The following is a 13373-nucleotide window of genomic DNA, read 5'->3' as shown; positions in this document are numbered from 1 at the left end:
ACTTACTCTCATCAATATAAAAGGAAGCAGATGTGTCATACTCATGAGTCACACAAAGAATTGTAGTGTTCTGTTAATTGTCCTAAAAGTGGCACTTAATGATCTTTAATAAGAGCTCCTTTTAAAACTTTTCGCAATATTATTGAGGATTATTAAGGATTTCCTAAACCGTGACGAGCTAAAATTTGTTGGTACACATTGCAGAGTATTTCCTGACAATAAGTAACAATAAAATCATGAGGTATCACAATGGCTTGATGGAATTTCTGTTAAAACTATACTGAATTTAGAATTGACGCTGATACCCATAAGTTGCTCCAAAGCTCCTGGTTACAGAATTGTACTCGACTATTTATAGAAAGGAAATGATTTATAAATCACACTCTCCGGTGTCACCTAGATGAGGTCTGAGTCTGGTTCCTCTCAAGGTTCCTTCCTCATATCATCTCAAGGAGTGTTTTCCCTGCCACTGTTGCCTCAGGCTTGCTCATTAAGCATATATATAAATATAAATTTTAAGCTTTATCATTTTATGCTGGATGTATAAAATTCTTTGTGACAGTGTCCATTGTTAAAAGCGCTATACGAATAAAATTGAATTGAACTAAAATGTGTTTTCATGATATTATGCATCTAAATTTTCTCATGAAATGAATCAGCACAGCCTATACCTGTTTATTAATGAAAGGATTTTTTCCGCCCATTTAACGAAAGTATACGTTCTGTTACAAGAACACAGCGTGTACTGTTTATGATACAATACTGTATCCATCACATTGTAGTTGATAAAAATATTAATCTGCAGAGTATGAAATTAATGAGACTTATTTTCATTTTGTATTGTAATAATACATTGTGTAATGGCTTTTCTTTTATGAGTGTACTGTGAACACAGCAGCTAATCTGTTGATGGTCATTTAGGAAAACTTCTGTCATCATTAGCAAAGATTGAAATGTTAATAGCAGTCTGGAGAGGACATTTATTGCTTGGTGTAAAGCAAGGCTGTGGTATGAAATTAACTGGGTAATGCATTACATAAGATGAGTTGATCACCATTAAAGATCCACAATCACTGAGATCTTAATATTGGCTATATATACACCGATCAGCTATAACATTATGACCACCTGCCTAATATTGTTTTGGTCCCCCTTTCGCTGCCAAAACAGCCCTGACCCGTCGAGGCATGCACTCCACTAGATCCTTGAAGGTGTGCTGTGGTATCTGGCACCAAGATGTTAGCAGCAGGTCCTTTAAGTCCTGGATCGGACTTGTTTGTGCAGCACATCCCACAGATGTTCGATTGGGGAATTTGGAGGCCAAGTCAACACCTCAAACTCGTTGTTGTGTTCATCAAACCATTCCTGAACCAATTTTGCTTTGCGGTGCGACACACTGTCCTGCTGAAAGAGGCCACAGCCATCAGGAAATACCGTTTCCATGGTCTGCAATAATGCTTAGGTAGGTGGTACGTGTCAAAGTAACATCCAAATGGATGGCAGAACCCAAGGTTTCCCAGCAGAACATTGCCCAAAGCCACCCATGACCCTGTCGCTGGTTCACCACTGTTCCTTCTTTGGACAACTTTTGATAGATACTATATACATACATATATACATATCAGTTAAGATGTGCCAGATATCTTAATTACTGATGTGCTTACTTAATTACTTAGACTTAGATGGCCTCTAAACAAGCCCTCTGTTTAGAACCAGATTCTAGCACTAAACTGCTTGTTTTCTTAGAGAAAAGAAACAAGGAGTCTTAGGATTTAGGATTAACACATCAGTTTATGAGGAATTTCTCCTAAGTCAGCAAGTCCAGAGCTAATTTTAGCTTTATGATTCTTTGTGAATATGGGCCATGCTGTTTCATGTGCCTACATATTTACAAATCGCTGTTTTCAAGAAACTACACACAAAACAAATATACCAAAAAAAATACCACCCTCAATCTCAGACTTCATTCATCATCTGTTCTTCTTAATGCACTAACATAGACCTAAATCACATCTTATTTCAGATTCCATCTCTATACAGTATACATGTACAGTGGGATAAAATTTTATATCTCTGTGAATTTTATAAGACTGTGATGCAACTTTGATGCAAGATAATACAACACCTCTGTACATATTGCTGTAGTGAAAACAGCATGTCTGGGTATCTCCAGTGTCGCTTTTTATCTTTATTCCTCTGTCACTTTCCACACCAGTTTATGTGAACTCCATTAACCTTGAACTGATCTTCTCCTCCACACATGATGAATCATTTAGCAGGACATGCACACAGCAGAGAAAGCTCTATTCCTCCTGCATCATAGCCGTACTTCTATATGCCACTTCCCTGAACGCAGTTCATTAAAATGAAAGCACTGTAAAGACCCACAGCAATTATATCACGAACACAGGGGCAAAGACAGACATAAAATTCCACAGGGACAAACTAGATTTAAAGTGAGGAAATCAATAACCCAAGGCTAAAGCTCGTCTGGGTGACCTGAGCAGCATGCCTGCAGTCTGGACACAAAATCCTGTGATTGAGATAAGATTTCAACCCATCCTGATGCAAATCATTAGTGAAAATAGTGATTGCAAAAAAGCACTGTGAAAAATATCATGGCTAACTTGAAATATGAATAAAAATTACATAAAATATGGGCTTTTTTTTCTTTTTCTAAATGTCCACTACATGCACGCAAGTCAATCTCTTGAACACCTAGAAGATGAAAAAAAAAATCCAGGGCCCAGGATCATTAGATATTTCAATATATAGGCCCATTAGATAGATAGGCTCATTAGATATGATAAAAATAGCAGGAAGGAAAATAGATCATTCTGAATACAACATATTTTATACAGCACAGTGGAGCAGTGTGTAGCAATGATGCTGCTCAGCTCTACGGTTCCTAGTTTAGTCTGGATCTCAGGATACAAAATCTGTGCACTGTCACGGATTTCATCCGCTCCTCGGGGCTTGCTTCAGGTTCTCTGGTTTTCTCTGAACATCCAAAAACATGGCCAGTAGCTTAACTGAATTTGAATGGGAGCGGGGATTGGCTCTGGATCCACACAACACTGATCAGGAGAAAACTGGCTATGAGGATGAATAAATGAGTGAACAACCCAAGAGTAAGAAGGTCTTGACAATGAAATGAATGGAATGAAACTGAAAAATATGGGGTTTTTTTTATTGATTAAAAACAAAACTGTTATCTAGTGGCAAAATTTGACATGCTAAATTGAATCATTTTCTGTACCTCCTATCCTACACAGAGTCGCAGAAAACCCAGAGCTTATCCCAGGGTACTCGGGGCACCAGACAGAGGACACCTGGTATGAGGCTACCAACACAATCACACACCCGGTCACACACTACTGATAATTTAGATAAACCAATCAACCTACAATGCATGAGGAGGACTGAGGAGGAAACATGAGTTCCTGAAGAAAACCCCCAAAGCACAGGGAGAACATTCAAACTCAGATACCGATACACACACACAGCGGAGGCAGGAATCAAACCCTCAGCCCTTAAGGTGTGATGCAAACATGCACAAAATGTACTGATGTAGTAAAAGTAATCAGTGACAGTGACACCATTGTTTCGGCTTTATGCATTTGGACTAAAATAAATCTCCTTATGAGATTAAGGTGCAGAATATACATAATTTAATAATTCTAACATAAATAAGTAGTGAACTTTACATGAGTCACAACTTCTCTGCAGGGCTGAGAATGGCACTAATTGGACACTTGATTTCTCTTCTGTTGCTTCTGTGTCTCCATAGTTAACTATTTTCCTTTAAGCACAGAGGACTAACGTTGTATGGAGAGTCATGTTTTTATTGTATTTCTTGGTGGATATACCATATCATGTCCAAATGTCTCAACAAGGACAAATAGGAATATGAGACCATTTTGAGTTTCTGGGGACATTCGATTGATCGACATAAGAAAAGATGTATTTAAAAAAAACAAAAACATAGCTCCATTTTCGGGTTCGGGTTTGGTTTAGGTGGAGGAATAGGATTAATGAGCTGCATTAATAATTATGTCAGAGACAGTCCTTACAGGGATAGTAAGACAAAACAAAACAAATGTGCGTGCATGTGTGCGTGCATGTGTGTGTGTGTGTGTGTGTGTGTGTGTGTAATGCTGGTTCACCTTTGTTGAGGATAAAGGATGAATGCCTCCTCACCAATAAACCCACAGCCAACAACAATGTGAGCATGCAGAAAGACAACCTTATCATTCTAACAAGCCCTGTGAGGTGAATAATTCATCAATCGCGCATATTTCCAGGCGAGATCAGATTATTTACTGAACATCCAGTCGGACAGGATCAGACCCAGAGACAACAATGAAATGTGATTATTCATGTGACGTCTCGATGTTTATCAGGTGCATGATGCGTTAGGAACGAAAAGCACGTACCTCGCATGGGGTTCTGAATCCAGAGAATTCCCCCAACAAGATGTGGAGACTGGCCGAGCATCATGACCTACAGAACGCCGTCCAGTCCAGTTCAGTTCAGTTCAGCTCAATGTGCAGCTCTTTCTTTACAAATCAGTCACGCGTTCATTTCTGGCCCCTTTTTGCGCGCGTGCCATGACACTTCGCACCACTTACAACGAATAACACCACTGAAACGTTTACTGATGTATGAGTATCAGCCTAAAATAAGCTGGGATTGTAATCATTTAAAGTCTTCTATTGCTTAAAACAAAGCGAAACAAAAAAAAACGTACATCTTGTGCCATGCGCGCGCGTCCATTTCACATTCTTGCCCTAACTGTGCATTTTTTTTTGTCCATCAGCCGGTGGAGAACAGCATGCTCAATTAATCATGTAGAACCCCAAATCCCTACAGTATGTGCACAGGGTTATTACTCTCTCTCTCTCTCTCTCTCTCTCTCTCTCTCTAGCAAGCCTGTAAGTCCATCTCCATTACATGCATCTCTACATTCGCTACATACAGCGGGATACACAGCGGGAGGACCAGGAGGCGCGCGCGTGCCGCCGCCGCACGAGCCAATCATAAACCCGAGCTCGCGCCTCGCATCATATTGCTTACTCTTGTGCTTGTTTGCTGTCCAGAAGGTTAACATGACACGCTAATAACATCCCCGACGTCTTTGTTTAAAGCTTACCTTCGACAGCCATGCTGCTCTACTCCACAGAATGGCACATAGTGTTGACGGTGGCAGGATCACTAGCACTCTCAGCAGCTAATCTCCTCGCGCTTGTTAACACTTGCCGCAGGCAAATCCTGTCAAGTGCACAATGTTGCCAGATTGAAACGCCGGTTTCCAAACTTATCCGTGATTAACACTATGCAGTTTTTTTTTTTTTTACTTTAAAAACTGCAAGATAATAACTTTTCTACATATGACTTCTATCTCAGTGACATTTCTATATACAAATAAAATGACAGTTGTAATAGGAAGTGTATCGCACAATCTGGCAACACGGAAACTCCTGCTCTCTTAAAAGCGTCTTTTAGCTTTGGATCAAAAGAATTGTGGGGATTGTAGTTATCATTAACACACTTTTACGCTTAATCACAGAATTACATCATTGCACATCAACACCGGTTTACAAATCATGCATATTTCCACATTAGTGAGTCTTTACACTTTTGCGCATCCGAGATCATGCAAAGTGTCATGTGCTCCACAGTTAATTAAACAGGGAGCTTACATATTAAGTGGCTTATATATAAATGGCTTAGTGTTTAGGGAGTTTGCCTTGCACTTCCAGGATAAGAAGTTCCCCCTCAGGAGATTTCTGTGTGACTATCTATCCCCAGACTCCAGGCTCCCTGCATATATATATAACATAACATCATAACATTATGACATTATGAGCAGTGACAGGTGAAGTGAATAACATTGATGATCTCCTCCTCATCATGGCACCTGTTAGTGGGTGGGATATATTAGGCAGCAAGTGAACACTTTGTCCTCAAACTTGATGTATTAGAAGCAGGAAAAATGGACAAGCATAAGGATTTGAGCGAGTTTGACAAGGGCCAAACTGATGGCTAGACGACTGAATCAGAGCATCTCCAAAACTGCAGCTCTTGTGGGGTGTTCCCGGTCTGCAGTGGTCAGTATCCATTAAAAGTGGTCCAAGGAAGGAACAGTGGTGAACCGGTGACAGGGTCATGGGTGGCCAAGGCTCATTGATGCACGTGGGTTGTGAAGGCTGGCCCGTGTGATCCGATCCAATTGACAAGCTACTGTTGCTCATATTGCTGAAGAAGTTAATGCTGGTTCTGATAGAAAGGTGTCAGAATACACAGTGCATGATGGGTCACTCTGTGACACTTTAAACTCAGTGGCCACTTCCCTCTGAGAACATCCTGTTTGAAGTCTCGCAATGGCGAGGTACTGTTGATCAATTGTTTGGTGTTGTCTTGGTCTCATGATGTCAAAATGTGAACAGCATGATGAAGAGGACTGTTTAAATACCAATTCTAATTGAATTTATTGGTTGATTCATGGATCAAACACCAGTTGTGAATTTTGCCGTTAAGCACCTTGTTAGAGAACAGCAAGTTATGCAAAAAGTACTGAAACACTGAACAGTTGGACATGTGCATTCAAAAGTGTAGAGAAGGTCAAATTAAGTTCACCTGTAAAGGTTATAGTGCATTTTAGGTGCATCCTGAAATTTCACCCGAAAGCCGAATATCTCCTTAACTTTTTGTGAGTAGTATATATATATATATATATGAATGTGTGTGTGGAGTTGCATGTAATGGAAATGGACTTACAGGCCAGAGAGAACAAGAGACACAGAGAAAAATCATTAGCTCATAAGACCAAATGAAAAAAAAATTGCCTTCATTAAAATCAAGTCAGTCGGAAAGGCTGGTGTCTCATCCAGGCGGTGTGTATGTTCAGTATGTGTGTATGTATGTATTGTATGTATGTATTTATGTGCTCCAAGGATAGAACCTCACAGTGACCCTTACCAAGATAAGGTGGTTACTATAAACAGTGAATGAATCAGCTGCAAAGGATTTCCAACCAGTTGCAAGCAAGAACATTTTTAAACATATATGTTAATTTATAGTCCCAGTGTATAAAAGCTGTAGTTCTTATGTGGCTAAAGAAAACTCTTGAACTATGCGGCATTTAACGTCTGAGTAAAAAGATACAGTTATGTGTGTTAAATGTTGCTTATCTGACCCAGAGAGGAAACTATCATGTTTTTGGGTATGCTTGATTTTGAAACCAGATACAAGTGTTGTCTGATGCAGTCCTGCAAGACCAGTCAGGTAAGCCTCTGTAGTCTCTGGTTCCATAACAAACACATGTAGGCTGACATCACAGGGAGTTTTGCTGAAATTTTGAAATCTTGAATTTGTATTTTAAAAAAATATATATATTTAGTAATATCTTCTTGGCAGTTTCCTGTTGGACTCTTTTCACCTTAAATGAATTGCAGTTAAACCATTTCGCCTGTAGAGGGCACTCATTAGTCATTAAAAATAATTGAAAGTCTATTGTCAAGCACAGACTATTAGACTGTTTTAAGACGTATGATGTATTTGCACTGGTGTTTAAACCAGTTACAATGATGTAGTGGTTAAAATATTGGTTCAGAATGAACTCTGAGCTATATTTTCCTAGCATAAAATGTGAACAAACCTGGTTTCTATGCATTTTTCCAAAGGTTGATTGCACTATATTGCATAAAAATGGCTATTTGCCTGTGAGTGCCCTCTACAGGTGAACTAAAGAAGCACAGAATAAAAAGCCAAATTTATATTGTTGATATTAGAGCTGCTATTGTAATTTTTTCATGTTAATCTGTGTTAAGCACTGCGTTAACAACCCAACTTTTGGTCTGATAAGAATAATGTTAAACATCATTGTACCCAGGTCAAATTAAATGGCTGACAACTTAAATGAAAAACCAAAGTAAAGCATTTTAAAGTTGTAAGGTGTTAAGCTGCCATGAACCACCAGAAAAGCTTCACAATGCATTGGTATTTTTAAGTTAAGTTGTCTTTATTTGTCACATACACACTACTGCACAGTGAAATTCTTTCTTTGCATATCCCATCCTTGGGGGTTGGGGTCAGAGCACAGGGTCAGCCATGAGATACAGCGCCCCTGGAGCAGGTGGGGTTAAGGGCCTTGCTCAAGGACCCAGTGATGCCAGCTTGGTGGTGCTGGGGCTTGAACCCCGATCTTCTGGTAAACAACCCAGAGCCTACCACCTTTAGAACTGTTTTGAAAGCATGAACACATTTCTAACAAAAAAATAGTGATGTAGGATACTGTGCATGTTATTTACTTTTATTCATTTTAAGATAATAAAAAATAGTCAGATAGCCAAAAAAAAAAAAACACGCCAGTTACTGGACCAAGCATTCAGTCAGAGGAGGAGCAGACAAAACTACATAAATTACATTCATAAAAGTCATAAAGTCATAAAAGTTTTATATAAGAAACATGAACTAAACATAAAAGTTTACAATTTAAGCGTGTTATGTGATTCCAGTAATGGAGCTCAGCCACTGAAGGACAGGGAGACAACTCCTTTAAACAAGGAGATATTTGTTTTGTGCTGAATGGCTTAATCTTATTTATTGTAATTTATTTTGCTCATAAACATGAAATAACTGACAATATAATCAAATTCATTGCAATGCTTAACTCATTCACCTTATATAATATTGACTATTAAATCTATCAAATCCCGGATCATGATAGTCAGCTTCCTTATATGTAAATTTGCACAACCTCTCATAGGATACAAACATTTTTTAAATGCTCCTGTAAAGGATAATAAATAATAGATAATAAATGTGTGAGGCCCAATGTCAGTATTTTCCATTCTGTTGGCTTCACCTTCACTTCCTGCCTTGGTAAATATGACTGAACTTGCTTTATTCATAAAGGTCATGCAGAAGAATTATTAAATGTGAAATGTAACCTTAATACTGGATCGACTTTTTAACGTTTTGTCCAATAATGCTGTAACTAAAGACATATGAGCAGTGTAGAAAACAACTACTACTGTACATTCATTTCAGCCCTGAATTCCACAGTTTTTTTTTTTACAGTTCATCAAATCCCATCAAGAGTCCAGAAGGCGAAGTGGAGTTAATGGATATTCCGTATTCCAGTGCTCGGTCTGCTGGATGTAAATGCTCATTACAAACTCTACAAACGAAACCTGTTCATTAGCTCAGTGACCCATTTCTGAACTAAGATGAAGGCATGGAGGCATGTATGGAGGATGTATGTGACTTATTATATATTCATTTGGAGGAATTTTAAGCAGACTTCCATTTAGATGACACCTTGCCTGCTTGAGGGATAAAGTCATTATGACTGCAGAAGCCAAATATGGACAGGTGACATTTCATAATAATGCAATTTCCATTTCAGAATAGCAAAAAACAGGAGTTAATGTTGAATAAAGTGAAATAATACGGTTTGATTTGTCATATTTAATGTGATGGCTGGCATAACAGCTCACTATTTGGCATGATAAGTACCAGGATTTATATGACTTTTCGCGTTTGACACCCCTGCAGCCGTGAGTGTGAGATGTAGCACTTTTTTTTTATGATTTATCTGTAAAAATCAGCCAGGGCATGCTGCATACAGAACAGGACTGCAGTGTATTGTCTGGCAAATACAAACATGCATACACACCACACATAAATACATACAAAATAATGGCTTTAAAAATGGCTTTAAAAAACATCAGTTCAAGTCTTGAGAACTAAAATTCCATCAATAAAATACAAATAATTTACCAATAACATCAGTGCCACCCTCTACCACTATTATCTACTTCCCTTTCCCTACAGCAGCAAAGTCAAGGCTTCTTCTTTTCTTTTCTTTTTTTTTGTCAGAGTGCATTATGTTACAAAATGGCGTCATATTTGTGTCACACAAGCAGTGTAATGATAACTTCATCATCCCGACCCTGCCACAGCATCTCTCCTTCGAAGTGCACCTTGCCGTGTTTCCTGGCTCTCATCAGGATGCCCACTACCTTGTCTGAAATCCTCACATATCTGTCAAACAGCTCACCGAAGGTTATCCGGGTGCAACCGTCCAGGTCAGGGTCAGACATGGTCCTGATGATAAAGCACATGTGTTCAATCTCTCGATGGATGTGCGCCTCAGCCCGTTTGGCTCTCTCTGCCGTCTTGCTCCCCTCCTTGGGCCTGCCGTAGCCTTCCTCTCCCTTCCGCAGACGCAAGGACATGGAGTACTCGTAATCGAATTCATCGCTAAAGGGGTTGAGTTTTTGGCTGGTGCTGTGCTCTGATGCCCAGCTTTGCCAGCGGCTCTTGAGGCTCCCCACGGCGCTGTACTTGCCTGAGAGGGCGTTAATTTTATTGGCATCCTCTACTTCCTTCTTGGCCCTGTGATAATACAAATACAACAAAATGTGTGAAATCAACAGTTTTCGACAATCGTAATAAATCTAGTATTTCAAACATATGACCGCACACATATAAATAAACCACACTTGACTATAAAAATGTTATGAGGTCAGAAACCAAATACCCAAATACTTGTTAAATGAATATCCAATGGAGCTTGGTTCTTTCTTCACATAAAAACAGTGATGAATTATTTGCCTTGGTTCTGGGATACTGGACATTTGATATATCAGTGTGGGTGACGTATCAGAATGTCCCTTTATTAATTTTCCCAAAAGCTGTCAGCGATTTATGTGAAGAAACAAGAAAAGACTTTGGCAAGTAACAGACATCTCCTGCAAAAACTTATTGAAAAATTGCTTGTAATGATTAGGAACTGGTTCGTGTGAATCTGATAATAGACGGTTTTCTGACAGGATTTGGAAAAGTGGCCTAGAGGAGTCTCATGGCTTCAGATACTGAGCTTGTGGTGATAAGATGGTTGAAGGGCGATTTAATTACGATGGACTTAAGTGACTACAGTGATATTACATCTGTAGACTTAATTACTATGCATGTCAGGGTGTCTGTAAGGAAAGAAGAAATCATGGTTATCTCTAATAAGCTGTGAAGTACTGTATATTACATCTTGATTTATATATATATATATATATATATATATATATATATATATATATATATATATATATATATATATATATATATATGTATATGTGTATGTATATATATAAAACATTTGTTAGAAAACAGTAGGCCAATTCTTATAACTAGAAAAAAATTTCAGGATGGCATTTAGCAATTCATGCGTAACAACAAACAATATGAAAGTCACAATAAATAAAACCACATGTATTAATTAATCTCACTAATTAGTAATAGCAATAGGGATATTAAATGTAGTACTTTCCAAAGATAAGTGCAGGATAATTTATCCCAGTTTCAGCTCATAATACACATTTTTCCTTTACAGAAAGCAAACTGATTGATTTTTAACTCATCATGACAGTGTGGAAAGTCTTAGGAAAACCGCACTCACCCAAGTGATGATGGTCTCTTGATCCTGATGGATGACGGGTCTGTATCATTCTCTTCCGCATTTTCCTGGCTCTCAGAAATATCCCGCTCCAGAACTCGCTCCTTGGCCTCTGAGATCCCGCTGCCCTCACTGGATTCCCCCGCCCTCTTCCGTTCATTTTCTACTACCTTCCAGCTCTGTTTCAGATCTGACACCATGTTGGAGCATTTCCTGCGCAGGGTGGGTGAACTCTTTTTCAGAATCCTGTCCAGCTCTTCAGCCTCTGGGTCTTTACAAATGCGGTTGGTCAGGAACTCAATGCCTGCACACTTCTCCTGGACATCTCGTGTCACTGTTTTCACCACCTGTTTGGTCTTAATGCGGGAATCCTCTGGTCCACTCTCGTTGTCTTGAGATTTTTTTGTCTTCTTCCCAATAAATACAGGTTTCTTTGGCTCCTGCTTTTCAGCTTTGTCTCTGTCAATACTGTCTGGGGCCCACCCTGTGGGTTCACTAGCCTGCTTTTCTTCGTTCTCACATATCCACTGTTGCCAGCTCCGTGCCAGGTTGCACACCACGCTCAGTGTACGCAGCTTCTTTATGTTCTTGTTAACCGAAGGCTTCCTCTGAGATGACATGGTCTCAGACATTGTTGAACAACTGTGTGTTCAGCCACGCTTTCAGCTCTTCTTTTAATTGTTGTGGTTGTACCACCCACTGTTGTTATTCTCTGGTCATTTCTAGAAGCAGCGTCCTCTGTTAGGCAGTAGTGCCTTTGAAATAGGGAGCAAACTCAACATGATGGTGGAAAGTATGCCAGGCATTCCCACCTCCCTTATCATCTTTCCCTGACACTTGCCCCTGAACTCAGGAGACTGCTGTGGAATCACATTACATCAGGGATTGTGGCCATTACTGAGGTTAAACAGAATATAGCATGAAGAGAGATCTAAAACTTATTCAAGTTACTTGCAGACGTTATTTTATCTCTATGTTATCGGTACAGTACATATACAGTACATAATACAATATTGTCTGATATAAAACCTACATATCTTCATCTGCTCAGTTAATTCCAACAATCTGTAACTCTATCTTTCATGTTGAATATCCCTTCATGAGGCCATAGAGTTGGTTTTCCTTCAATGTGGCTTTGGGAATTCAAAAACTGGAGCATTAATGCTGTTGAGATTAGTCAGTGGTGTTCAGAGGTGGTAGAGGCCAGAGCTTCCACACCAATCTTAATAAACCATTATGAGTGTGACAGTCAGGTGGCCATCTACATTTACATCAATTTTCTGTAGTGCTTATCCTACACAGGGAGCCTGGACCTTATCCCAAGGGACTAGGTGCACAAGGCAGGGGACACCCTGGGTGGGGGGCATTCACACACCGTGTTCAATTTAGAGATGCCAATCAGCCTACAACACGTGTCTTTGGACTGGGAGGAAAGCAGAGTACTCAGAGGAAACCCCTGAAGCAAAGGGAGAAAATGCAATCTCTGTGGAGACAGGAGTTGAACCTCCAACCCCAGAGGTGCAAGCCTGCTAAACACTAAGCCACCATGCACAGTGATATATATTGGAAGGACAATAAGTCTAGAATGACCTATTGTGAACCATTTGTCCATTTAAATAGAAGCCAGATTTTAGCCTGAGAACTCTTGGATGTTGTGGAGGTTTTACTGGTCTCTGTCTCACCTTTCTCACTTTGTGCTCATATTAATATTATAGATTGTAATCACATAAGCACGGGAGAATGAATTCGCTACTTTCGAGAGAACGCTCCATTTAGCTGTGGGAGCTAGTGATTATTTTCTCTGTCTCTGCTTGGCTTGCTTTCTGGCTCTACTGTTTCCATGCCAGTAGATGGATTGGCTTTGCTGAATTGGCCTGGAGTAACATCCAGAGTGTATTCCTTCCTCACACCCTGT

At 39.5% G+C, this 13373-nt stretch overlaps 2 protein-coding genes across 4 annotated transcripts in view; both read right to left on the bottom strand.

The window, feature by feature from the left end:
* Nucleotides 1–5291, bottom strand: part of samd12 (sterile alpha motif domain containing 12) — a 116832-nt gene extending 111541 nt beyond the window's left edge. The window contains exon 1 of one of the 3 annotated variants that reach the window (XM_058377133.1): nt 5153–5291. In XM_058377133.1, the coding sequence (XP_058233116.1) occupies nt 5153–5165 (13 nt within the window). In that variant the 5' untranslated portion in view covers nt 5166–5291. Of the gene's footprint in view, nt 1–4436; nt 4958–5152 lie in introns of those variants that run through there. The other 2 variants (XM_058377132.1, XM_058377131.1) reach the window with 2 other exon arrangements.
* Nucleotides 5292–9751: 4460 nt separating this feature from the next.
* abrab (actin binding Rho activating protein b) lies at nt 9752–12090 on the bottom strand. The gene is made up of 2 exons (XM_058377470.1): nt 11462–12090; nt 9752–10404 (listed from the first exon to the last, which is right to left on the bottom strand). Exons 1-2 carry the CDS (start codon nt 12088–12090, stop codon nt 9921–9923), a joined length of 1113 nt encoding a protein of 370 aa, XP_058233453.1. The 3' UTR covers nt 9752–9920.
* Between the last annotated feature and the right edge of the window lie 1283 nt (nt 12091–13373).

This window comes from Hemibagrus wyckioides, linkage group LG24 (assembly GCF_019097595.1).
Source record: "Hemibagrus wyckioides isolate EC202008001 linkage group LG24, SWU_Hwy_1.0, whole genome shotgun sequence".
In the NCBI taxonomy this organism is placed as follows: Eukaryota; Metazoa; Chordata; class Actinopteri; order Siluriformes; family Bagridae; genus Hemibagrus; species Hemibagrus wyckioides.
Note: the sequence above shows the minus strand (reverse complement) of the source record. Positions and strands in the feature narration are given on the sequence as shown.

Bases quoted from the DNA above. Each gene is read 5' to 3' on its own strand.
- abrab (XM_058377470.1), bottom strand. From the start codon at position 12,090: ATGTCTGAGACCATGTCATCTCAGAGGAAGCCTTCGGTTAACAAGAAC. The intron at 10,405-11,461 runs GTGAGTGCGGTT...GTATTATCACAG, and splicing joins AAGAGACCATCATCACTTGG to GGCCAAGAAGGAAGTAGAGG.